The 26,158-nt window shown below is 40.5% G+C and overlaps 2 protein-coding genes across 3 annotated transcripts in view; one reads left to right on the top strand and one right to left on the bottom strand.

Annotated features, from left to right (window-relative positions):
* The window catches only part of SAP18 (Sin3A-associated protein, 18kDa), a 9,597-nt gene extending 6,195 nt beyond the window's left edge, over window positions 1–3,402 (top strand). For both annotated transcript variants that reach the window (XM_011976520.1, XM_011976519.1), the window contains exons 3-4: window positions 1,385–1,507; window positions 1,765–3,402. In XM_011976520.1, the coding sequence (XP_011831910.1) occupies window positions 1,385–1,507; window positions 1,765–1,921 (280 nt within the window). In that variant the 3' untranslated portion in view covers window positions 1,922–3,402. The remainder of the gene's footprint in view (window positions 1–1,384; window positions 1,508–1,764) is intronic.
* Window positions 3,403–8,387: 4,985 nt separating this feature from the next.
* Window positions 8,388–26,158, bottom strand: part of SKA3 (spindle and kinetochore associated complex subunit 3) — a 29,729-nt gene continuing 11,958 nt past the window's right edge. The window contains exons 4-9 of the mRNA XM_011976518.1: window positions 22,663–23,074; window positions 16,579–16,664; window positions 14,717–14,802; window positions 12,408–12,611; window positions 10,519–10,637; window positions 8,388–9,672 (exon numbers count right to left, since the gene is read on the bottom strand). Coding sequence (XP_011831908.1) covers window position 9,672; window positions 10,519–10,637; window positions 12,408–12,611; window positions 14,717–14,802; window positions 16,579–16,664; window positions 22,663–23,074 — 908 coding nt within the window. The 3' untranslated portion in view covers window positions 8,388–9,671. The remainder of the gene's footprint in view (window positions 9,673–10,518; window positions 10,638–12,407; window positions 12,612–14,716; window positions 14,803–16,578; window positions 16,665–22,662; window positions 23,075–26,158) is intronic.

The following is a 26,158-nucleotide window of genomic DNA, read 5'->3' as shown; positions in this document are numbered from 1 at the left end:
AGGCAGGAGAATGGCGTAAACCCGGGAGGCGGAGCTTGCAGTGAGCTGAGATCCGGTCACTGCACTCCAGCCTGGGCGACAGAGCAAGACTCCGTCTCAAAAAAAAAAAGCTTATATTTTAAAATATTTTTTCAGATTGTGTCCTATTAGCTCAGGGGACTATATGAAAGTTGCATTCAAATCAGTATTTGCAGGGTAAGAAACTTTATTGTGACAAGAGCCTGTGCTTCATCCTAAGAAAATTTTGTATATTTCAGTGGCTCTAGGACTCTTATCTGTTGTAAAACTTAAGATTCCATCTAAGAAAGAAGAAGCACATCTGGCTGGGCACAGTGGCTCACGCTTGTAATCAATCCCAGCACTTTGGGAGTCCAAGGTGGGTGGATCACTTGAAGTCAGGAGTTCAAGACCAGCATGGCCAACATGGTGAAACCCTGTCTCTACTAAAAATACAAAAATTACCTGGGTGTGGTGGCGGGCACCTGTCATCCCAGCTACTCAGGAGGCTGAGGCAGGAGAATTGCTTGAACCTGGGAGGCGGAGTTGCAGTGAGCCAAGGTCATGCCACACTGCACTGCAGCCTGGACGACAGAACGAGACTCTCAAAAACAAAACATGTCAGTATGAAAATGCTTTCCTAGTACATTGATTCTAAGATACACTCCAATTTCAGAGATGCTAAAATGTGGAAGAGTACATGTCTTAGAACTAATGGAATACATGTATTTTGCATATTTGGATTTATTTGGACTGGTTATCCTTAGGTAAATCACTGGGCCATAAGGTGTTGTGTAGCAACAGAAGATGGCATATGGAATCTCTGAAGTCCCTTTTAGCACTAAGAGTCTAATTAATTGAAATTTCCAGCAGTAAGGCTGGTACACGGAGTTTTTGGAGGCAAATAGTATTTGTAGCTGCTTTAAAAGTAAACTCTAGTATAAGATCCTGGCAGTTTCTAACGTAAGTCACAACTCATATGTGATTAACGCATTGTCAGTATTCTTTTAATAATATTGCTGATTGGCCGGGTGCGGTGGCTCAAGCCTGTAATCCCAGCACTTTGGGAGGCCGAGACGGGCGGATCATGAGGTCAGGAGATCGAGACCATCCTGGCTAACACGGTGAAACCCCGTCTCTGTTAAAAAAATACAAGAAAATTAGCCGGGCGAGGTGGCGGGCGCCTGTAGTCCCAGCTACTCTGGAGGCTGAGGCAGGAGAATGGCGTGAACCCAGGGTGGTGGAGCTTGCAGTGAGCCGAGATCGCGCTACTGCACTCCAGCCTGGGGCACAGAGCAAGACTCCGTCTCAAAAAAAAAAAAAAATAATAATAATAATAATATTGCTGATTAAACAAATGTAAATATCTGTTTTTAAAAAAATCCAGGATGGATGCAACCTTGAAAGAACTGACAAGCTTAGTAAAAGAAGTCTACCCAGAAGCTAGAAAGAAGGGCACTCACTTCAATTTTGCAATTGTTTTTACTGATGTTAAAAGACCCGGCTATAGGTAAGTAACTTCTCATTTTTAAGTCCTGTAATATCTTTGTTTTTAGTATGTTTTAACTGATAGAGATCACTCCTTCAGTGAGTCTTATTAGTGGGAGAATAGGGTTTATACTCAGACCTGGTTTGGCTTAATAAAGTCCTTAAGTTTTGGAGCCGTGTTATAAAGTGATGGAGCAGATCCGGTGCCGGATTCACTTCGTAGCACATGCTGGGATTCACTGGTTTTGATCCATTAACAGTTGATTTTTCTTCTTGCAGAGTTAAGGAGATTGGCAGCACCATGTCTGGCAGAAAGGGGACTGATGATTCCATGACCCTGCAGTCGCAGAAGTTCCAGATAGGAGATTACTTGGACATAGCAATTACCCCTCCAAATCGGGCACCACCTCCTTCAGGGCGCATGAGACCATATTAAATTCTGTTTACAATTTCTTGAATTTATTTTTCCGTCAGTTATGTAAAATAAACTTACTCTTTTTCCTCCCCTGATTATTGCCATTAAGCCTTTAAATTCTAAAATTATAATGCATCATCTATTTAGGAATTAGATTCGGATGTGCTATTGTATGATTACTAATAGAAAGTCTGTATGTTTCAAGCTCTTCTGTAAAATATGAAGAAAAGTGCTCTTAGCATTCTGTGTAAAACTGTACTGTTAAATATATGTGTGTAATCAGCCTGAGTGTGAAAGTTAATGGAGGCCTGGGAACAGGGTTTATACTAAGTGGTGGAGGAGGGTATGGTTAACCCCAAAGGGGCAGAACAAGAAAGCCACGGGATTGTATGAAATCAAACATGAGTTTGTGGTGTAGACTGCTGTAAGCAGTTGGAAAGGACATGTGAGATTGAGCTCAAGTGGCAGCAGAGGCAGTTTGGAATAGTATAAGCTGAGGCAAGTTGAAGAAGCTGTGTTGGAAGAGATGGCGCTGCCTTGATCAGGGTACCATGACATAAAAGGTTGAAGAACTGGCACCACAATGAGGACTTATATTTTTAACGTGGGGAATAGGGCATTTTAAAGGCTGGAACCAGTTCAGAGGAAACAAGGGTTTCAGTAGAGGTAGAAAGGTTTACCTTGGAGATCTGCAAATGGAGGGAGGGGTGAAGGAAAAATCTTAAAGACCGAGGGAGAAGAGCCAAGGACAAGGTCAGGTTGAGTGAGTAGGAAGTATTCACGCACCCTCTTGTGTGCTAGGTACTGGCGTGCATCTGATTAGAGAGGCAGTAAAGCAATGATGCAGACCAGTGCAGCAAAACGTTTAAATCCTGATTGCAGCAGTGGCTCTGCAACCTTGGATAAATTATTTGAATCTTCATTTTGTAAAATAGAGATAATGGCCTATAGGATTGTCAAGGTTGAATATTTTAAAAGAGCTAAGAATAGTGCCTGGCAAATGAGAAAACAATAAATACTGGTTATTGGCTGTAAAGTGGTGTTAAAAGGAACTCTTCCATGGCACTATTCTCATTTTGAAGTTTATGAACAGTATGACAGTGTACTGTAAATTCCCTTTAGTTTGTTACAGTAGCCAAGTGAAAATGTATATCCCAAAATTTAAAAAAAAAGTACTAGCAGCAATTAAATTGCACTAGTTTTATCTGGCACATAGAAAAACAGCCATTTAAAATCTAACGATTCTGTGGAATTGGTGTCCCTGTTAGTGGCAGAGACCAACCTGGAGCCTAGATCTGATGCCTCTTCTGTGCTGTGGTTTACCCCAAACCTTTAGGTTGTTTATTCATTCAGATTAGATAGAGTGGAGCCATAAAGTTAATTTACACCTAGCTTTTTGGAGAATAGCCATGATTAACTTCCTATTCGTGGGGGGAAAAACCCTATGATTTACTATGCAGATGAAGAGGGTAGGAACTAAATAAAGGACTTTGTAAGCCAAAGTGGTTGAGCTGGTTTGTCAAATTCCACCCTTTGCTTGGTTCCAACATGGAATGTTTCCTTTAAAGATTTCAATATTCCATTAAAAGTACAGTTAGAGAATACCTAGTAGAATTTATTGAATATAATGCTAAGAATCAAAAGACTTGTTTACCTCGGGCTTTGGTAGGTAAGTGTGGCTTTAATAACTGAGCTGTTTCCCCACATATAAAATAGAAATAGTCGTCATGACAGCATCTTGCTCAGTTCTTTAGCGTCTGCCCTGGTTGCCTCATTGGCTCATAGGTATTTTGGAATTGACGTTTTCCGTCTGGAATATGTGTTACAGTACATGACATTGCCTATGTCTTTTTTTTCACGGTATACAAAAACTGGGATGGTTATGCCCAGCTGATCATTGACTCAGGTAATGCTTTAGGTATCGGTTTTATGCATATGAGAGGCAGGTGTGAATGGGGGTAGAAAGAAACATTAGGCTAGGTTTAAGATTCTCCAAAATTGAACATACTAAAGAGCTGAACTCGATATACCTCTTTCTTGTCCAATTAAATGCATTTCAGACTTGTTTTTGTGAAACAGAGAAGGCAACACTAAATCAAGTTTATAACTATGATTTAAGTGATTACTTGCGCCAAACACAGATGGCTCCCAAGTTATGATAGTTGAGCTTCAGATTTTTCAGTTTTGCGATGGAGCATAAGTGATAAGCCATTCACTACGGTCCTCAGCTTATTATGGGGCTACATCCCGATAAACCCAATGTGAACTGAACACATTTTAAGTAGAAAGGGCACTTCTGACAGGATATTTTCAACTCATGATGAGTTTATCCAGACATGACCCCATAAGTAAGGAACACTGATACTGTGCTGAGGAACAACTTTACCAGCATTATCTCATGTAACCACAACTGAGATACAGTGACTATAGTGGCCATTTATAGGTGACAATGAGGCCCAGATGGAGGGGCTACTTTAACAGCTCAAAAATGGGTCATTGGACCTAGGTAGCCAAAAATAGAGGACTAGTTGAAACATTTCCAGAAATAATGTTCTTTCATATTCAGTTTCTTATAGTCTGGCATCCACCCGCACTACACTGACACACTATTATTGCAGTGATGTTATCCCCTACAATTAGCAAGTTTTGCCTAGTTATCTAAAGTAGACCTCTTCTATTCAGTTTTTATACAAACTCAAAATGCCTCTCTTAAAAAAAAAATGACATGGTCATAGTTTCCACTTTGAATGTGTTAAGAGCAGCCAGATGTCTGCCTGTTCTGGTTTGTCTTCTATTACTTAAATATAGGTTGCTTTTGCAAATAACTGATTTCCTGGAGTCTGCAAGGCACAAGCTTGAAGGAAGTTATGTTTATTGTGTTAGAAAGGATTAATCATGGCTAGGCAACTATTCTGTGAAGACAAAATCATGGATTCTCCCCCGTAAGACATCCTTAGGGGAAATAAGCTAAACATAAAAGTAATTTTAATACTAAAAAGTACTTGTAATAAGCAAAAGTCCTTAGCCTGGGAATGTTAATGCAGACTTTATTATAGGAAGGTGTAATGATATCCCTACCTCATAAAACTTGGGAGGAGTTAATGAAACTAGGGGAGAGCCTGGTGGGCAGTGAATATTTAGTAAAGGTAAGCTATTTTAAAAAGAGGAAAAAGGTATTTCTAGCCTCTTCAATTTGCGCCTTCAGCTGTTTAGAATTTCTTGCTCTACCCATGGTACTACGTCAACTCAGTTACAACCAACTCACAAGAAAATTTAACCAGAATTTGGCCAGGTACAGTAGCTCACACCTGTAATCTCAACACTTTGGGAGGCCGAGGTGGGCAGATGACCTCAGGTCAGGAGTTCAAAACCAGCCTGGGCAACACAGCAAAACCCTGTCTCTACTAAAAATACAAAAATTAGCCAGGCGTGGTGGCAGGCGCCTGTAGTTCAGCTACTTGGGAGGCTGAGGCAGGAGAATGGCGGGTGAACCCGGGAGGCGGAGCTTGCAGTGAGCCAAGCTAGCACCAATGCACTCCAGCCTGGGCAACAGAACAAGACTCTGTCTCTAAAAAAAAAAAAAAAATTAATGGAATCTGATATTTGATGAAATTAGAGCAATTTAAGAATGAAGTGGGCCAGGCACGGTGGCTCACGCCTGTCATCCCAGCACTTTGGGAGGCTGAGGTGGGCAGATCACGAGGTCAGGAGTTCGAGACCAGCCTGATCAACATGGTGAAACCTAGTCTCTACTAAAAATACAAAAACTAGCCAGATGTGATAGCAGGCGCCTGTAATCCTAGCTACTTGGGAGGCTGATGCAGGAGAATCGCTTGAACCTGGGAGGCAGAGGTCGCAGTGAGCCAAGATCTCGCTACTGCACTCCAGCCTGGGCGACAGAGGGAGACGTTAAAAAAAAAAAAAAAAGAATGAAGTGAACCTCCTGAGGGATATTCAAAAATCCTTGAAAATTTTAGATGAGTCCCTATTTTATGCACCAGATGCTGTGAACCTGGCAATACCAAGATTTGACACAGATACGGATCCTTCCTCAAAATCTTACAATCTAGTAAGGAGGAAAAGGTGCAAATATTGATAAAAGGTGGACAGAAAAATGTCACAAGAAAGAATTGCTACTGAAACTGTGGTAGGATAATGGCAGGTTTTCTACAGATGGCATTTAAGCTTGTTCAGCTCCTTCAGGTGGAGTGGGGTCTACACTCCAGTAAAGGGCACAGCACGAACAAGAGGAAATGATGAACTCACAATCAGTAAAGCACTTACCTTTGGCAGGGGTTCCAGATAATTCTAAAGAATTGTAATAATCTAGGTGAGAATCAGGGTAGTGGTAGAAAGATGTTAAAAGACCCTCTGTAGGGCTTGGCAACCAACAAGACCTGGGATGGGAAATCGGACATGGAAAGTTAATCATTAAAGCCTCAATTTCCTCATTTGAAAAACTGGGTACCTACCTCAAAGAGTTAACTACACACATTAATAAATGTATAGCATTTAGAACCATGCCTGGCATTGTAAGATCTCAACTCTTTAATGTAATCACTAATTCACACAATAAACCTTTTAAACGTAGGTGCCTGGGTAATGGACAAAGTAAGCAAACAAGGTCCTTGCCCTCATTGAGCTTTTGTGGTCCAGTGGGGGAAACAAATATTAAATAAATGTATACCCAAATATTTTATTAAATCGAATTTATTAAATTCTACCAAATACTATGAAAGACGAGAATAAGGTGCTGAGAAAGAACTAAGGGGGAAGATCTCTTTTAAACCAGGAAGATAGGTGAAGTCTTTGATAAAATGATACTTAATCGGAGAGCATATTAGCCAGGGCTCAAAGTCTGAAGTAACACAAAACTCCAGCTAGCTCAAGGGCAAGGAGTTTATGCATCAACAGAAAAGTCCAGGGTGGAGCTAGCTTACTTCAGGCCCAGCTGATCCTTGAGCTCCACCACCACCTCAACTCTGTGGCAAGGGCTCCTCCACTCAGGCCGGCCCTCCCTTCACAGCTCCAGCTGTACCTCTGCATCTCCAGAAGTGTGCTGCTCTTTCCCAGTACTTCCCCAGTCCCAGAATGGGCTTTCATTGACCTGACTTGACTGGTGTGGTCAGAAGTTGTGATGCTGCTTGGTTGAGCCTGGAGCTGGCCTGTAAGTTCTTAAGGGCAGTAGTGCGGGGCAGACAAAAACATCAAGTATCCACCAATTAAGGATGAGGGAGTGTTAGCAGAATGGGTGGGAAAAAATATTCCAGGATGACAGCAGCCTGTGTGAGGCCCGGGGGCAGGAAGAACGGAGGAGTGGAAGAGGGTGGTGTGGCTGGAGCACAAGGGGCAGGAGGGAGAAGCAAGCTGCGGTCAAATCACATAGGGCCATGTAAGCCAAAATTAAGATCTTGGATTTCATTTTAAGAGCAGTGGGAAGACACACTTGAAAGATCCCAATGTCTGAAGCTTGACAAGCTGGAAGCATCAGTTCCAAGAAACAGAAACTAGGGTCATAGGAGGGAGGTGGTAAGGGTTAGGGAAATATGATTTGGACAAACTGAGGGGCCACCACTAAACAAGTGGTACTCCCTTGCAGACAATCAGAAATGCTTAACAGTCTTTATTGCCCACTGATGTGGTTTGACTGTGTCCTCACCCAAATGTCACCTGAATTGTAGTTCCCAGAATTCCCACAAGTCGTGGGAAGGATGCAGTGGGAGGTCACTGAATCATGGGTGTGGGTCTTTCCTATGCTGTTCTCATGATAGTGAGTATGTCTCCCAAGATCTGATGGTTTTATAAAGGGGGGTTCCCCTGCACATGCCCTCTTACCTGCCACCATGTAAGACGTGTCTCGCTTCCCACTTCGCCTTCTGCCATGATTGTGAGGCCTCCCCAGCCATGTGGAACTGTGAGTCCATTAAACCTTTCCTTTATAAATTACCCAGTCTTGGGTGTCTTTATTAGCAGTGTGAGAACAGACTAATACATTCATCTTTAAAAAACCTCTTCACTACATAACCTCTTCTAGCTACTGCCCGTTCTCTTGCCTCCCTTCTTTAGCAAAACTCCTCAAAAGAGCTGTCTGAAGCCACCGTTTTACCTCCTCAGCTGTTTTCTCTTCCATTCACTACAGACTTCTAGTACCAGCACTCCATAAAAATTAATCAGTGTTGTCAACATCAACTTTGCCAAACCCAACAGTCAATTCTCAGTCCTCTTTTTACTTGAATTCTCAGCAATACTGACAGAATCGTCACTCTCCTTGAAATACTTTCTTCCTACTTCACTGGCCTCCTCTCAGTCTCCTTTGCTAGATGACTTTGCCCCTTTCCATCCTCTAAAGTTGGGAGAACTCTAGGATTTGGTCCTTGGTATACTTTGAATATATTCCCTCCCTAAGCAGCTCATCCGGTTCTGTGGATTCATATACACACGGTACACAGTAAAAGGCTGGTGTACATTTCAGAGTCAATGGCATACATAAAGCTGACTAGAGCTTTATTTTGAAAAACAAAACTAAATATCTTAAAATTTTATTTTACATTATATTTAACAAAAATTATACTTACAACTACCCAGTAACTTCTAGAACAAGGGCAAAATCAAGTTTTGTTTTGGTGACAGTTTTCTGACAAGATTAATAGAGCACAATGGACAGGTCCCCCATTTGACTTTCAAGGAACCATCATAAAACAGGGTAATCTTTACTGCATCAAATTCCCAAAACTAAGCCTTTGAAGCACATTGACATAATACTTAATTGTTTCTTCTCAAATTTTTAATGGTTCTCCACAGTACGTTAGGTCCTTATTTTCTCATTGGCTGTAATTTGACAAGTTCTCCAAAAGCACTATCATGAACTTAATTAGATAATACTTTCCAGTTGTAATTAAATCAGAAGGATCGTAGGCTTGATAAGCAGGTCAGACTGAAGCTACCAGGCAGCTCTAGAGGCTCCCGTGGCCATAGCTAACAGCGCACAGGAAGGCCCCTGGCCTAGGACGAGCCCTCAGAACCTTTTAGAGAGTGAGGTTCGGGGTCTACTGGGTGTCCAAGCTCGAGAGTGGAGCGTGACAGGTCAGCTGCCATGTGATAGAAAGAGCTGACGTGAGAGAAAAGACCCCACACAGTGAAAAGCTGGGAGAAAAGAGAAACATACTCACAACCTGACAGCAGAGTTCCTGGTTCCAACTGTCGAGACCTGTCTCCACCTCCAGTGGTCACAGTATATAGTTACCCAGGCCTGGAAATCTCCCTCTTTTCCTAATTAGTTTAACTGGTGTTCCTGTTGTTTGCAAACAACAGCAACTGCATCTTCAGACAGCACTGAGGAAGTAAAAGGTGTGGGACGGTCCTGAAAGGAGATGATGGGAAGGCAGAGCTGGCTGGCAGCAATGTCTCCCTGGCCAGGTCAGGGGCAGCCTCATCTGAGTAGCAAACACCTTTATATTTTTAAAATTACTTGTCCTACTTCCTGGTACTACTTAAACCATTCTGTTGATTAAGCTGGGTAATTTAGTATCAATGAAACACTAATAATCCTTAAAGAGTGAATGACTGGACTACATGTCAACAAGACTAAGGTTAAACTTTATCGAAACTTCATAAAAAGCGTATTATGATGTTAATGTTCATGTTCTTCTTTAAAATGGGTCAATGTTTAAAAAGGGGAAAGAGGCAGGGGAATGTGAATGATAAAATCGGTCCAACTCTGCTTTAATTTCATTCTGTTCAGTTTCTTGTAATGGATAGATTCACTAGAAATTCTGCAACAGATACAAATAAAAAATATCAATTTAATATAATTAAAAGCCATTAAGACAAATGACACAATACTGTGGCTATATATTTTACACTTATAAAATAATTGAGGATAGGCCGGGTGCGGTGGCTCAAGCCTGTAATCCCAGCACTTTGGGAGGCCGAGACAGGCGGATCACCAGGTCAGGAGATCGAGACCATCCTGGCCAACATGGTGAAACCCCGTCTCTACTAAAAAATACAAAACACTTGCCGGGCGAGGTGGCGGGCGTCTGTAGTCCCAGCTACTTGGGAGGCTGAGGCAGGAGAATGGCGTGAACCCGGGAGGCGGAGCTTGCAGTGAGCTGAGATCCGGCCACCGCACTCCAGCCTGGGCGACAGAACGAGACTCTGTCTCCCAAAAAAAAAAAAAAAAAATTTGAGGATAGATTCCCACTGATATCATTAAACTGGATAATTTGAGAATCTGAGATTCAGGGATCACAAGTCCTGTATCAAAAGATAGAGACAGGCTATTAAGCTGGCAAATGTCAATTAAAAACAAAAGTTTTACTAACATTTAAATGTTTTTTTCTTTTTTTTTTTGAGACAGAGTCTCGCTCTGTTGCCAGGCCGGAGTGAGTGGAGCCATCTCCGCTCACTGCAATCTCTGCCTCCCAGATTCAAGCGATTCTCCTGCCTCAGCCTCCCGAGTAGCTGGGACTACAGGTGAGCACCACCACACCTGGCTAATTTTTGTATTTTTAGTAGAGACAAGGTTTCACCATGTTGGCCAGGATGGTCAAATGTTAATTTTTAAATGTCCTCCTCAAATAACACACGAACTTTCTTTGCAAAGGTAACATACTCACCAGTTTTCTTTGTTGCTGACATCTCGGATGTTCTGTCCATGTTTAAGGAACCTTTTACTGGGTGGCACTGCTTTAATTGCTACTGGAGTAGCTAGGTTTGTGTTGTATTTTGATAAAAGCTAAAAAAAAAAAAAAAGCAAATTCCTTTTTATTGAGCCATATGAACAACATAACCTAAATTTGGAAGAAGTTATAAAATGTTCAATACAAGCTATGGGCTGGGTGTGGTGGCTCACACCTGTAGTCCTAGCACTTTGGGAGGCCAAGGCAGGTGGATCACTTGAGGTCAGGAGTTTGAGACCAGCCTGGACAACAGGTGAAACCCTGTCTCTACTAAAAATACAAAAATTAGCCGGGAGTGGTGGCACACACCTGTAATCCCAGCTACTCGGGAGGCTGAGGCAGGAGAATCACTTCAACCCTGGAGGCGGAGGTTGCAGTGAGCTGAGATCATGCCACTGCACTCCAGCCTGGGAGACAGAGCAAGACTCGTTCTAAAAAAAAAAAAAAGACATGCTAACAGCAATGAAAAGATGGGGATATTAGAAATGTAACTTGGATGTGAAGGACTGATTTTTAAAGCCTAAAATGTATTCTGACTGAGGTTAGTGAAAACAAGTAGCAATATATCCCCGAGAGCAAATTAAGCCTTAACAAAGATGTTAAAATACACAAAGGAAAGATGTAAAATGAATGCTCAAAGGAAGGTCACCAATTACAAAAATTATGACAGGAGAACATGAAATATTAGCTAGAATTTTTTCATGCATAAAGAGATGATATATTAAATATAAGCTTTCCTTCCTTTTATATAGAAATAAGGAGAGATGAAGCAACTGTTGGGAAGTGGAAACTATATAATTTTCATAAAGACAGAAGATGCTCCTTCTTCATGCAATTTATTATTTCTTCCAGAAAAGCAGAAGAGAGAAAAAAGGATAACAAGTACTTTATTGATATCCCAGCATGAGTCAGTTCTAAAGGCATCTGAGTATTTTCCTAAGTGATTTATCCTTCTCATGGGTCTCCGTAAGTCAGGAAGATTTCTAGAATGGTTATTAAGAATTCCATACGTGTAAGTAATAACTGCCAAACACTGTAACTTCTATTAAGGAGGGGGACTGTCAAAGAATCAGACTGGTTATTTAGAATTGGCAGTTGTTATAAGTCATTAGTAGACTAATGGTAACTGCTGTTAAATACTAAAGAATCGGATACAGTCAGGCATCACTTAACGATAGGGATACATTCTGACAAATGCATCATGAGGTGATTTCATCGTGTGTGAACATCACAGTACTTACACAAGCCTAGATAGTATACCCTACTGCACACCCAGGCTATATGGTACAGCCTATTGCTCCTAGGCTACAAACCTCTACAGCATGTAACTGTCTGAATAGTGCAGGCACTTGCTACACAGTGATAAGTACTTGTATATCTAAACATAGAAAATGTACAGTAAAAATACAGTATCATATTATCATTGCTGCAGCATACGCGGTCTGTTATTGACCAAAATGTTATGCAGCACATAACTGTATTCTAATATACATCAATCAGTGTTTCCTAAACTGAGGTCCAACAAATCTCAAGTTCAAAAAGCACTGACATGTTATTCATGATACCCTGGTTCTGGGAAATTGCAGGGTAAATGACTTTTCTGACTTTGCCAGCAACACTTCTAATGGAACCATGATCGACATGGAAACCACAGTTGAACAAGTACTAGAAAATAAGGTCCTGAGAGCCTAGAACTTAGATTTTCTCATCACCAAAATTAGCACATTAGCTCAATGATAAATAAGCCAGTTTACATGCAGTTTCAGGTCTTTAAGTATTTCATTTTGAAAAGAATATCAGAAAAAAAAATAGCCTGGAAAAATAACCTGGAGAATATCTTCTGGAATTTTAGTTACTTCTGGAGGCGTAGGTGTTCTGAGCAGATTCTCATAAGAAGAAATCGTAGGTGAAGAGGGATCTGTTAAATTCTCAAAGCATGTGTCTGAATTTAAAACCAACGAAGCATGATCTTTAACTTCCAAATCATTGGGTGAACTATTTATTTTTGATAATGGGTAATTTGTAGATACCTATTGAATAAAAATAAACCATTAAATTATGGTAATATAACATAATGTAGTAATCAAAAATGGTTAATCATTTGTTAGTTCTGTTGGGGTCTCTAAGTAGGCCCCCATATGCCCCATCTTTTCTGACCAAGTTCTAAACAAAATCAAGAACAAATGGCATACAGACGACAAAATATCACCTTCATTACCAATAAAGGCTGAGTTAAAGCTTAATGTCAGCAAGGTGCGGTGGCTCACGCCTGTAATCCCAGCACTTTGGGAGGCCGAGGTGTGCGGATCATGAGGTCAGGAGTTTGAGACCAGCCTCGCCAACACGGTGAAACCCCGTCTCTACTAAAAATATAAAAAATTAGCCAGGTGTGGTGGTGCGTGCCTGTAATCCCAGCTACTCAGGAGACTGAGGTAGGAGAATTGCTTCACCCCAGGAGGCAGAGGTTGCAGTGAGCCAAAATTGCGCCACTGCACTCCAGCCTGGGTGACAGGGTGAGACTCCATCTCACCAAAAAAAAAAAAAAAGAAAGCTTAGTGTCATAACTAAATAGAATGAACCAAAGATTTAGATGGATACACCCACCCCATCTTAGGCAACAGTGAGTGTAGTCAGAGGAAAATCACAGCATGAATGAACAAGTGTTACCACATGCCCTCCCAAGAGGAAAAAAGCAGATCAGAGGTAAGTTTAGTATGCAGACTACTCATGCTAAACCAGCCAGTTGGGTAAGTCGCTCCATCTCTCTCAGGTCAGAGTTAACAGAGAGAGAGGGTCACCTCAGTAGGGTACCTTCCATGTGAACATAAGGAGTAGATTAATTGTAAATGGCAGGTACTAACAGGCAGATAACCTGATACCTCAATTGCTAACACAGCCCTATGTTCATCCACAGCTGCACTGTACAATATAGTAGCCATAGCCACATGGGACTCTTTAAATTTTAAGTTAATCAAAATTAAATAAAAATTAAAGAATTAAATATTCTTCCGATATACTAGCCACATTTTCAGTGCTCAATAACGTGATTAGTGGCTACCATACTGGACAGTGCAGATTAGAAAACATTTCCATCATTACAGAAAATTCTATTGGATGCCCTAACACAGTATTGGTTTTCCGTAGCATTGGTTAAGTGACCATACTGACTGAAGAGGGATAAGGTTTTGATTTGATGAAATCTGATTATTCACTAGTAAAATTTAGGGGAAAAAAAGCACAAAATCACCCATAATTTTATCACCCAGAGATAACTACACTTTGCTGTTTCTATCCACTCTTTTTCCTTAAAACATATGTGTGTACATATGCATGTGTGTGTGTACGTAGACACACATAATTTTCCATGATTAATATTTCTTGAAAATATTCTTTTTATATGCTCTCATCTGTTTTGAAAAACACATGATAGTATACATAATAACTGATCTTATGGATATGCCTTGCTGTGTTTTAGTTCTTCGATATCATTCGATATTTATACCGTTTCCCATGTTTTGTGCTTACAAATAATGCTATTTCTTACTCTATAACTTGTTTTAAATCTTTGTTCCACTTTGCCTTAGAAAAAATTCTGAGATATGGTTTAAGGGTATAAAAAATATTTTTTAGCCGGGCGTGGTGGCTCACGCCTGTAATCCCAGCACTTTGGGAGGCCCAGGCGGGCGGATCACAAGGTCAGTAGATCAAGACCATCCTGGCTAACAAGGTGAAACCCCGTCTCTACTAAAAATAAAAAAAACCAGCCGGGTGTGGTGGCAGGCGCCTGTAGTCCCAGCTACTTGGGAGGGCAAGACAGCTTGATTCTAGACAAGCTAGAATCGCCTGAACCCGGGAGGCGGAGGTTGCAGTGAGCCGAGATTTCGCCAATGCACTCCAGCTTGGGTGACAGAGTGAGACCCGGTCTCAGAAACAAAAACAAAAGAAAAAAAAAGAAAAATACTTTTCAGAGCAATTGACTTATGCTGCCAAGCTACCCTCCAGAAATGCACTGTAAATACACTCCTAAAAGCTGGATTCATCCATGTCTTCTAAATAGCCTCTTTGAGTCTGCAAGCAGTAGTGTATCTGAGTCTTTAGGAGAAAGATTGTGGCTTTCAATTTTACGGAAAGTTACCAAAGCTATGCTGTTCTTTGTAGATGGAATTTTCAAACCAGGAGTACAGAATGTAGGTACCAAAGGAGAATTGGTATACTCGGCATCTGAAAGACACATAAAATGGTCACAGAAAATTGTAACTATAGTATACTTAACTGGACAGGAAAAAAAATCTCATATTCACATATGTAATTACCATTAGCACTAATAAAATTCAGCAAGGATGCAAGAGCAATACACAATAACAAACAGTTGTAATGTATACTAAACATAAAAGCAACAAACTATTACACATATAATTTGAAAAAAGATACTTTTCACAGTAGCAACAAAGACAAGATACCTACAAATATATCTATTAAAAATGGTGTAAAACCTTTATGGAGAAAATTATCAAACTTCTGACAAAGGAGGAGGAAGAGGGAGAACAGGTCACTTGCCTTCCAAGATGGCAGGACTTACTCCGAAGGTACAATAGTTAAAAACAGTGTAACATTAACCAGGGATGGAAAAATTAAAGATAAGAACAAGAGAGACCCATGCATATACAGACAATTGCTATCTAGGACACATAGTATCATCGAGGCAACCTTAAAAAACAACAAAGAGAAAAGGTAAATGTTAGAAAAACAATCTAACTGGCAAAATATTTTAAGTCTAAAAATCATCAAGTGCTGGAAAAGATGAGAAACAGGAACTCAACACCACTAGTGAGAAGATAAATCTTAACAGCCACTCTTAGCTGACTATTCAGCATTTTCTAGAATAAGTAAAAATATGCATGCCCTTTGACCTGGAAATTCTACTCCTAGATGAGAAATACACATATGCACTACAGAAAATTTCCTTAGGGCACTGCCTATAATAATAAAAAATAAAAACATTACCTCTTAATCAGCAAATGAATATGGCTCATATATACAGTAGAATACTATTTATCAATTAAGAAGGATGAAGTGCTTTGAGAGGTCAAGGTGGGCGGATCACTTGAGTCCAGGAGTTTGAGACCAGCCTGGGTAACATGGTGAAACCCCTCTACCAAAAAAATACAAAAATTAGCTGGGCATGGTGGTGTATGCCTACAGTCCCTGCTACGTTGGGGGCTGAGGTGGGAGGATTGGTTGAGTCCAAGAGGCAGAGGTTGCAATGAGTAGTCTACAACTGTGACCAGCCTGGGCAACATGGCAAATCCCCATCTATACAAAAAATACAAAAATTAGCTGGACGTTGTGGTGTGTGCCTGTAGTCCCAGCTACTTGAGAGGATTGCTTGAGCCTGAGAAGCTGAGGCTGTAGTGAGCCAAGATCATGCCACTACACTCCAGCCTGGGCAACAGAGTAAGACCCTGTCTCAAAGAAAACAAAACAAAAAAATCACAAAACTCTAGGATTTTTTAATCTTGCTTTTTCATGAACACCAATGTTTTCATGTTTGCTGGGACAAATATGAAAACAATGTATGAAAATTTTCTTTAAGTTGCTGAGCTATTCAAAAGAAACCAAAATTTAAAATGACAGCTGAGGTATTCTGTGCGTGGTTTATATAAGAAAGATAATGTACAACTCTAATCAATAGGTTAAAAGAAAAAGTACCATGGCTCTACATCAAAAGATTGGTAAATAAATATATATGTTTCAAATCAAAATGTTAAAAACAAGCTGACAAATACTGAATATAATCAATAGTATTAAAAACATACCAGAAAATTTTCTTTCTCTTGGACAAAATCATGCTGAATGAAATGGTAGTTAATGTAATCCAACATTAGGAATTAAACAGATGAAGAAAACTATTAGAATGTCTAAGATGATGAAATCAATTTTGTTCAAAGATAGTTTGGGAAAAATGTTCCTGAGAAGTAACTTGATTCTTATACTTACCACTTTTTTCCAGCTGCTGGATAGTGGAGCCGGGAGTGGCAAAAACATTATCATTGGGCCTGGATTCTGTATCTGTGGCCTCCTCACTGGTGTGATTCATAGGGAAATTACAAGGTTAAAAAAGTTAACATCCAATCTCTGGGAAAAAATTTAACCTTACTAAATATCAAGTTTGGACAAATATTCAGTTATGCTTTATGGTATAGAAGTCCCATGAAGCAAATTCATATATATCCATGGTATAAAATGGTTAAGGACCATTAACTTCAACTTATTAGTTCAAAAAAGGAACTATGTAGCTCATGGGGCTTCAAAATCCTAAAGTGGAATTTTATAACTGGTATACATATATAGATTAAAAACTTGCCATTTTTTTTAAGACTAAAATGACTGATCCTGTCATCTGATTATCATTGTCCTAGACAATTACACAGATGTCTGTAAAATAGTTATAAAGAGAATATCACTGAATACAAGATAGTTCAGGATTGATTTTCACTTATAAGTTTCCAGTTTTGAATTTAAACATAATGACCCATGCTGTCTTTAACATCTTGTGCAAACATTTTCTTTTTTTTCTGAGACAGGGTCTCGATCTACTCCCAGGCTGAAGTGCAGTGGTGCAATCTCGGCTCATTGCAACCTCCACCTCCCGGTTTCAAGTGATTCTCCTACCTAAGCCTCCCCAGTAGCTGGGACTATAGGCGCATACCACTGTGCCTGGCTAATGTTTTTGTATTTTTTTGGTAGAGACAGGGTTTCACCATGTTGGCCAGGCTGGTCTCAAACTCCTGACCTCAGGTGATCCACCCACCTTGACCTCCCAAAGTGCTGGGATTACAGGTGTGAGCCACCATGCCTGGTCATTGTGTAAACATTTTTTTAAAGTGTATATACAGTATGGCAAAAGAATATATGTTGTATAAAATCTCTAAAAATAAAAGGCTGGGCATAGTGGCTTATGCATGTTGTGGGGCCAAAGTGGGAGGATCTCTTCAGGCTAGGAGTTGGAGACCAGGCTGTGCAGCATAGCAAGACCCCATCTCTACAAAAAATAAAAAATATTAAAATTAGCTGGGAGTTGCAGCACATAACTGTAACCTCAGCTACAAAGGAGGCCGAGGTGGAAGAACCACTTGAACCCAGTTCATGGCTGCAGTGAGCCACCATCCTGCCACTGCACTCTAGCCTGGGTGTTGTGAATGTTTCATGGAAAGAAGTGGTTTTCAAATGTCTAAAACCTTTTACCCAGTCATTTTACCTCTAGGAAAACCCAACAAATATTTTGGCACAGTAGTATTTATTACAGCTTATTTATAATAGGGGAAAATTGGAAAGAACCAAAATAGGACAGTGAGACCCTGTCTCTAAAAATAAAAGAAAGAAAGAAAGAAAAACTACTACTAGTACCTGTGTAGTCCTCTGTGGAAGCTTCCCAACTTGGTACCCATCTCTGCCCTACAGAGGTAAATTTCTATCTAGATTTGCTTGGTACTTTAACTACTTATTTGTGTACTCTAAATATAATTTTTGTGCTTTTGAACTATAAATGAAATAATAGTGTTTTATATCTATATAACTGCACACTTTGATTATTTTCCTTGAATGTGTTCATTTAAGTAAAATTTCATAGAGGCTTTTATATACACTGGCAACTTTCCCTAAGATTGATTCACCAATGGCCACCAGCATTATAGAAGCATTTTCTTATGTCTTTATCAACACTGAATATAACCTGTCTTTTTTGGTATTCTCTCTCTTAACATTAACAAACCTAGTTAAAACTTGGAAATAAAAACGTGCATCTGGATAGTTGAAAAATGACATCTTATTTTTGTATTTGAATTTCCATGACCTGCAACGCTAAAAGTGTTTATATGCTTATTGGTCAATTGTATTTCTTCTGTTTTTTTTTTTTTTTTTATCTTGAGATGGAGTCTCACTCTGTCACCCAGACTGGAGTGCAGTGGCACGATCTTGGATCACTACAGCCTCTGCCTCCAGGGTTCAAGTGATTCTCCTGCCTCAGTTGACTGAGTAGTTGGGACTGCAGATGCCCATCTAATTTGTATATTTTTAGTAGAGCCAGGGTTTCACCATGTTGGCCAGTCTGGTCTCAAACTCCTGACCTCAAGTGATCCACCCACTTCGGCCTCCCAAAGTGATGGGATTACAGGCGTGAGCCACTGCGCCCAGCCTCTTCTTTGGTTAATTCATGTCTTTGCTCGTTTTAAAAATGGGATGTCTTTCACCAATACTGCATATGGGTTTTTAAAACATGTTATGTAATTACATAACATATATATGCACATATATTATATCATGTTATAAAACTTTTCCTGCTTTGTCATTGGTCAAACATTTTATGATACAGTAGTTTAAATTTTGTATGTGATCAAATCTATCCATATTCTTTACTATGATTTCTAGCTTTGCTGTCATGCCATAATTTACTTCCTACTGTTAACTATTTTGGTTCTTTCCAATTTTCCCCATTTAAAATAAGGCTGTAATAACTACTACTGTGCCAAAATGTTTGTCAAGTTTTCCTAGAGGTAAAATGACTAGGTAAAATGTTTTAAACACTTAAGAATCAACTCTTTCCGGCCGGGCGCGGTGGCTCAAGCCTGTAATCCCAGCACTTTGGGAGGCCGAGATGGGTGGATCACGAGGTCAGGAGATCGAGACCATCCTGGCTAACCCCCGTCTCTACTAAAAAATACAAAAAAAAAAAAACTAGCGGGGCGAGGTGGCCGGCGCCTGTAGTCCCAGCTACTCGGGAGGCTGAGGCAGGAGAATGGCGTAAACCGGGGAGGCGGAGCTTGCAGTGAGCTGAGATCCGGCCACTGCACTCCAGCCTGGGCGACAGAGCGAGACTCCGTCTCAAAAAAAAAAAAAAAAAAAAAAAAGAATCAACTCTTTCCATGAAACATTCCTGACAATGATATATGAACAGACATTTCATTGTACTCTTCTAACAGTTAAAACAAACATGCTTTGTACTATTTTGATAGACAAAACTGTTTTTAAAATATTTATTAGTCATATCTGTTCCTGTCCATTGCCTAGGTAGCTTTTGGTGTGTTAGTGGTTTCTTGTCAGTATGTGTGTAACATAGTCCTCAATGCAATTATTTTCTTGGTTTATTTTTTATCCTTTATATGCTTCATGTTCCAGTCTATTTATTTTATTTTTATTCTTTTAGAGGTGGGATCTAGCTATGTTGCCCAGTCTGGTTTCAAACTCCCAGGCTCATGTGATTCTCCCACCTCAGCCTCCCAAGCAGGTGGGACTAAGGCATGAATCACCATGCCTGACTCATGTTCCCTTCCATATTTCTGAATAGAACAAGCAATTATTGTTAAGATGTCGAATCATTACCACTTTCTTGCAATTACAAACATATTGATAGTTGCAGTATACCCTTTCACTGTTTAAACAGCTAATCTATCTATATTTTCTTTTACTTTTTAAATAATTTATCTAAATATTTATCTTTTTGATCTATCTTTATTTTATATTGACTCGAGGTAGAGACGACTTGTTTTTTTTCCAGTTAACTAATTGTTCCAGTATAATTTACTGAATCATCTTTACTTCAAAAATACCTTCAGGATCACTTGAGGCCAGGACTTAAGAGACTAGCCTAGGCAACATAGTGAGACTCTACAGAAAGTTAAAAAAAAAAAATTAGTCAGGCCTGGTGGTCCACACCTGTCGCCCCACCTACTACTTGGGAAGCTGAGGCAGGAGGACTGCTTGAATCTAGGAAGTCGAAGCTGCAGTGAGCTATGGCAATGCCTCTGCACTCCAACCTGGGCGACAGACTAAGAACCTGTCGAAAGGAAGAAAAGAAAAGAAATAGTTGCCTATGTAACTATATAAAATATATATCTTCTATCAGCCTCTTACTTGAATTTTATTATTTCTGTAAGTTTTTCATGTGATTTTCTCGAGTTGCCTAGGTACAAAATGGCCTAGAAGTGCAACACAGAAATATTTCTTATTTCCTATCTCATTACACTGGCCAGAGCATCAAGAATGATGTTAGGCTGGGCGTGGTAGCTCACACCTATAATCCCAGCACTCTGGGAAGCTGAGGCAGGTGGATTACTTGAGCCCAGGAGTTCAAGAGCAGCCTGGGCAACATGGCAAAACCCCATCTCTACTAAAAATAGAAAAATTAGCCAGGCGTGGTGGCTCATGCCTGTAGTCCCAGCTACTCGGGTGGCTGAGGCTCGAGAATCACTCGAACTCAGGAGGTGGAGGTTGCAGTGAGCTGAGATTGCCCCAGTGCACTCCAGCCTGGGAACAGAGCGAGACCTTATCTCAAAACAATGACAACAGCATGACATGACATGACATAACATTAGAAAGGATTCATCCAGAACACCATCCATGCTCAGAGCTTTTTGGAGCTTGTTATCTGATAACTTTTTTTTTTTTTGGAGACAGTTTTGCTCTTGTTGTCTAGGCTGGAGTGCAGTGGCTTGATCTCAGCTTACTGCAACCTCCACCTCCTGGGTTCAAACAATTCTCTTGCTTCAGCCTTCCAAGTAGTTGGGATTACAGGTGCCCACCACCAAACCCAGCTATTTTTTTGTATTTTTAATACAGACAGGGTGTCATCCTATTGGCCAGGCTGGTCTTGAACTCCTAACCTCAAGTGATCCACTGTGCCTGTCCTGTTATCTGATAACTTTTTCAGTTTTCTTCTCTGATTACTGCTCTACCCAGGTTTTCTACTTCAAGTCAATTTTTATCACTTTGTATTATTTTCCAAAACTTTATCTGAAATTTTCAAATTTCCCAATACTATACCCTATGATATTTTCTGATAGCTTAGAAAAATAAAAACATAGGCCAGGCAGTGGCTCACGCCTGTAAACCCAGCACTTTGGGAGGCCGAGGCAGGTGGATCACTTGAGGCCAGGAGTTCAAGACCAGCCAACATGGTGAAACCCTGTCTCTACTAAAAATACAAAAATTAGCCAAATGTGGTGGCGTGCCCCTGCACTTCCAGCTACTTAGGTGGCTGAGGCACAAGAATCACTTGAACCCAGTGGTGGAGGTTGCAGTGAGCTGAGATTGAGCCATTGCACTCCAGCCTGGGCGACAGAACAAGACCATCTCAAAAACAAAACAAAAGAAAACAAAACACACAACACAGTCCTTAGTTCTTAGTTCTGTTATTTGTATTTATGTTTAGATAAGGACCGGTTCTCAGGTTTATCAATTCAACTCTTTTAAAAATCTTTCGGATTAGAATTTTATGTTATCTTTAGTGTTTCTTCTTTTCCCCAGAGTTGTGGGGTTTTCTGACTCTTTGACATGAATGTTTATTTTCTTTCTTTAATAGTAACAGTTTTTAATGATAAGTATTGATCTTTAGACACTGCTTGGCTACTTTGATAAGTGGTACTTTCATTGTAACTCTCGCGGTTTTAATCACCATTTCCATGCTAATGGCTCCCAAATCTAGTTCAGCACTGACTTCTTCACTGAGCTTTAAACTGATATTAGAATGCCTAAGCATGAAGAGGCACTAACAATGTCAAAATCAACATGTAAACACATCACCTACCCCTCGTACTCCAGGTATTCTTCTCCTGTTCTCTCTAACATCATCCCAAGCAAGAAAACAGAAACTCGGGGTTTATCCCAGATCATCCTCTTTCCCTAAGTCTCCAGAGCAAATCAATCACAAGTTCTTACTAATTTTACCCCTTTAATTTTATTCCCTCTTTTCTATCCCTACAAATACCATCTTTTTTTCAGGCCCTTATCACTTCTTCTATAGTCTCTCACCTGAAGAAACCGATGGCTCACACTTTATTGACAGTATTGGTGATTCGAGAAGATCTGTAATATAAAGTATCTGAAAACCTTACCACTAAAGAACTTATTGATGTAACCAAACACCACCTGTTCCCCTAAAACCTACTGAAATAAAATAAATAAATATCTGAAAACTTTTTAAAGGAAAAATGTTGTCTGAAACATTATATTTCTTCTGGAAAAAAATCAATAAATACAAAAGGTTTAGAAAGCTAGAGAAAATTGCCTTTTAACAGAGCTGCTTACCGTTTATTATTCCTCACATTTTTAAGTCCCATTGTGTAATCTTCATTTAAACACATAGTATATTCAGAGATACCAAAGTGTTCTAATTTAGGAGTTACACACTCAAAATCATCCATTTTTAGTGCACATTTTGGAGTTTTTAGTACTTTTACTAGTGATGGCTTGCTAGGTGGAGTTACAATTACAAGCTCTTCCTTATAGTTGTTCACTGCCTGTGGAGGGTTTGGTGGAACTTGGGATACCATGTACCGCTCAAGTCCAAAATCTGAAAGTTGTGGGCTACGTGGAGACTTCTCAGAAATACAACTACTTGCAACAGGAGGATCAGAAAGATCATCTTGCACATCAGGCTTCTGAACATTTTCACAATTAGACAACTCTGGGTCAGAGTTAATGGCTTCTTGCTCGTGTACTAGGAGGAAAAATCAGAATATTCTGGTCAAACATCAAAACAGAAAATTTCATGTTTACAAAAACAACAGAAAACAGCTTATCTGAAATTTCCCAAATCAGCAAAAGTTCCGATTGTCTAAACATATTTATTTATTATTTATTGAGACAGGGTCTCGCTCTGCCACCCAGGCTGGAGTACAGAGGTGTGATCACAGCTTACTGCAGACTTGACCTCTTGGGCTCAAGTGATCGTCCCATCTCAGCCCCTGGGGTAGCTGGGACTGTAGGTGTGCCATCATGCTCAGCTAAGTTTTAAATTTTTTGTGGAGATGGGGTCTTATCATGTTGCCCAGGCTGGTGTCAAACTCCTGGGCTCAAATGATCCTCCTGCCTTGGCCCCCAGAATGATGGCATTTCAGGCATGAGCCACCACACTCAGCCGAAATGCTATTTCAATTGTCCCTTTAATAAAGTTCCGACATGTATCTCTTGTGCACCCATATCCCATTGTGATTATACATTAGAGGAGGAAAGCAAGTTAAAGTGTTACAAGATGAAAAATTAATATTCACAAATAAAAGTCCAATTTTCTTATATCCTTAATGTGATTTACTAGTTTTTCTTAATATTTTCTTTTTTTCTCTCATACTTTAGTGAGCATCAGAATATATTTTCTGTAGCTTTGACTGTTGCCCAGGCTGGAGTGCAGTGGCACTATCACAGATCCGGATGTAGGCAACAATGGGGGAGGGACCCAGGTTGAGGAGAACAATGAACAATTGTTCTGAGAAAAGGCTAATCACAAACAACCTGCAGGTACTTTTTTTTTTTTTTTTAATTTTTGAGTCAGGGTCTCACTTTGTCCCCCAGGCTGGAGTGCAGTGGCAATCTCGGCTCACTGCAGTCTCAACTTCCAAAGCTGGGACTACAGGCATGCACCACCATGCCCAGCTAATTTTTTGTATTTTTGGTAGAGACAGGGTTTCACCATGTTGCCCAGACTGGTCTAGAACTCCTGAGCTCAAGTGATCCGCCCATCTCGGCCTCCCAATGTGCTGGGATTACACATGTGAGCCACCATGCCTGGTCACAACAACCCTGCTCTGTACCTAGCCCGCCTCCAGCATGACCCTATAAAACTTCCCTTCAGCCTCTGCCTCTTTGCAGACAGCCTCTTCTCTGCTGTACTGCCCACTGCAACCTTGCAATGTATTTTCATACTGTAATAAATCTGCCTTTCTCTACTTACCACTGTCTTGGTAAATTCCTTTACCACCAGTGACACTAGCCCCAGCTAGTCGCACACACAACACTGGGCTCAGGTGATTCTCCTACCTCAGCCTCCCAGGCAGCTGGTACTACGGGCATGTGCCACCATGCCCAGATAATTTTTTGTACTTTTTGTAGAGATAGGGTTTCGCCATGTTGCCCAGGCTGGTCTTGAACTCCTGGGCTCAAGTGATCCACCCGCCTCAGCCTCCCAAAGTGTTGGGATTACAGGCGTGAGCCACTGCACCTGGCCTGAAACTATAATTTAAAATTTCATGACAGTATGGAATCAACTGTGTTCCATATTTAACATAGAATATGATATTATTTTAGATTCATCACTTCCAGATGCCCAAGCTAAACAGCAAAGACTGCTATATAAAGATAAGTTTTTATCCTAAGTTAGTCTGGAACACCTATATCAAACACCTAGTTGAGAAAAATAATAGGGGAGCATTTCAAAGATATACAGTTTCTCAACCATTAATAGGTTATATACTTTTGTTTTTCTGAGATGGAGTCTTGCTCTGTCACCCAGGCTGGAGTGTGGTGGTGCAATCTCAGCTCACTGCAACCTTTGCCTCCTGGGTTGAAACAATTCTCCTACATGAGCCTAAGGAGTAGCTGGGATTACAGGCACACACCACCACACCCAGCTAATTTTTGTATTTTTAGTAGAGACAGGGTCTCACCATGTTGGCCAGGATGGTCTCGAACTCCTGACCTCAGGTGATCTGCCCGCCTTGGCCTCCCAAAGTGCTGGGATTACAGGCATGAACCACAGTGCCTGGCCGGTATATACTTTCTTGTTTGTTTTGTTTGGTTTTAAAAGCCTTGAGTTTAAATCTCTGAAGTTTCATATTTTGATTTCATAGTTTTTGTTCCTTTGAAGAGATTCTGAGTCACTGAGTTGTTTTGGCATTATGCTTTCTGTAAATTTTGAGAAATGTTACAAGAGTTGCTAAAAACCTACTGATGTCTTTATCACAGGACTGTCATTTAAGAGAGTAATAAATCATCATTATCAGTATTCCATAGGGAGATATTATTATCCCCATCTTATAAGTGAGGAAAAAGCAACTTACAGAAATTACCCAAGGTCACACATGTAATAACTGGTGGAGCCAGTATTTGAATCTATGGCTCTTTCACACCAAAGTCAACTAAAATCTATGATACCATGGGGGGGGGGGGTGGTGGTGGTATGGGTTGTTTGTAGTTTGTATGTAGGTATGTATGTATGTATGTATGTATGTATGTATTTTATTTATTGAGACAGGGTCTCGCTCTGTCATGCAGGTTGGAGTATAGTGGCGTGATAGTAGCTTACTGCGGCCTTGAACTCCTGGGCTTAAGGGATCCCTTCTGCCTCAGCCTCCCAAATAACTAGGACTCCAAGTATGCACCATCATGCCCAACTAATTTTGCAAAACAATTTTTTGTAGAGACAAGAGTCTCATTATGTAGCCCTGGCCTCAAGTGATCCTCCTGCCTCAGTCTCCCACACTGCTGGAATAACAGGCATGAGCCACTGTGCCCGTCTCACATGGACTGTTTAACTTACCTGCCATACACATCCTCAATATATACTTGTTCAGCCGGGCGCGGTGGCTCAAGCCTGTAATCCCAGCTCTTTGGGAGGCCGAGATGGGTGGATCACGAGGTCAGGAGATCGAGACCATCCTGACCTACACGGTGAAACCCCGTCTCTACTAAAAAATACAAAAAAAAAAAACACTAGCCGGGCGAGGTGGTGGGCACCTGTAGTCCCAGCTACTCGGGAGGCTGAGGCAGGAGAATGGTGTAAACCCGGGAGGCGGAGCTTGCAGTGAGC

The sequence above is a fragment of the Mandrillus leucophaeus genome, unplaced genomic scaffold (genome assembly GCF_000951045.1).
Source record: "Mandrillus leucophaeus isolate KB7577 unplaced genomic scaffold, Mleu.le_1.0 Scaffold168, whole genome shotgun sequence".
Taxonomy (NCBI): domain Eukaryota; kingdom Metazoa; phylum Chordata; class Mammalia; order Primates; family Cercopithecidae; genus Mandrillus; species Mandrillus leucophaeus.
The sequence above is the reverse complement of the archived record's forward strand: the minus strand, read 5'-3'. Positions and strand labels throughout refer to the sequence as shown.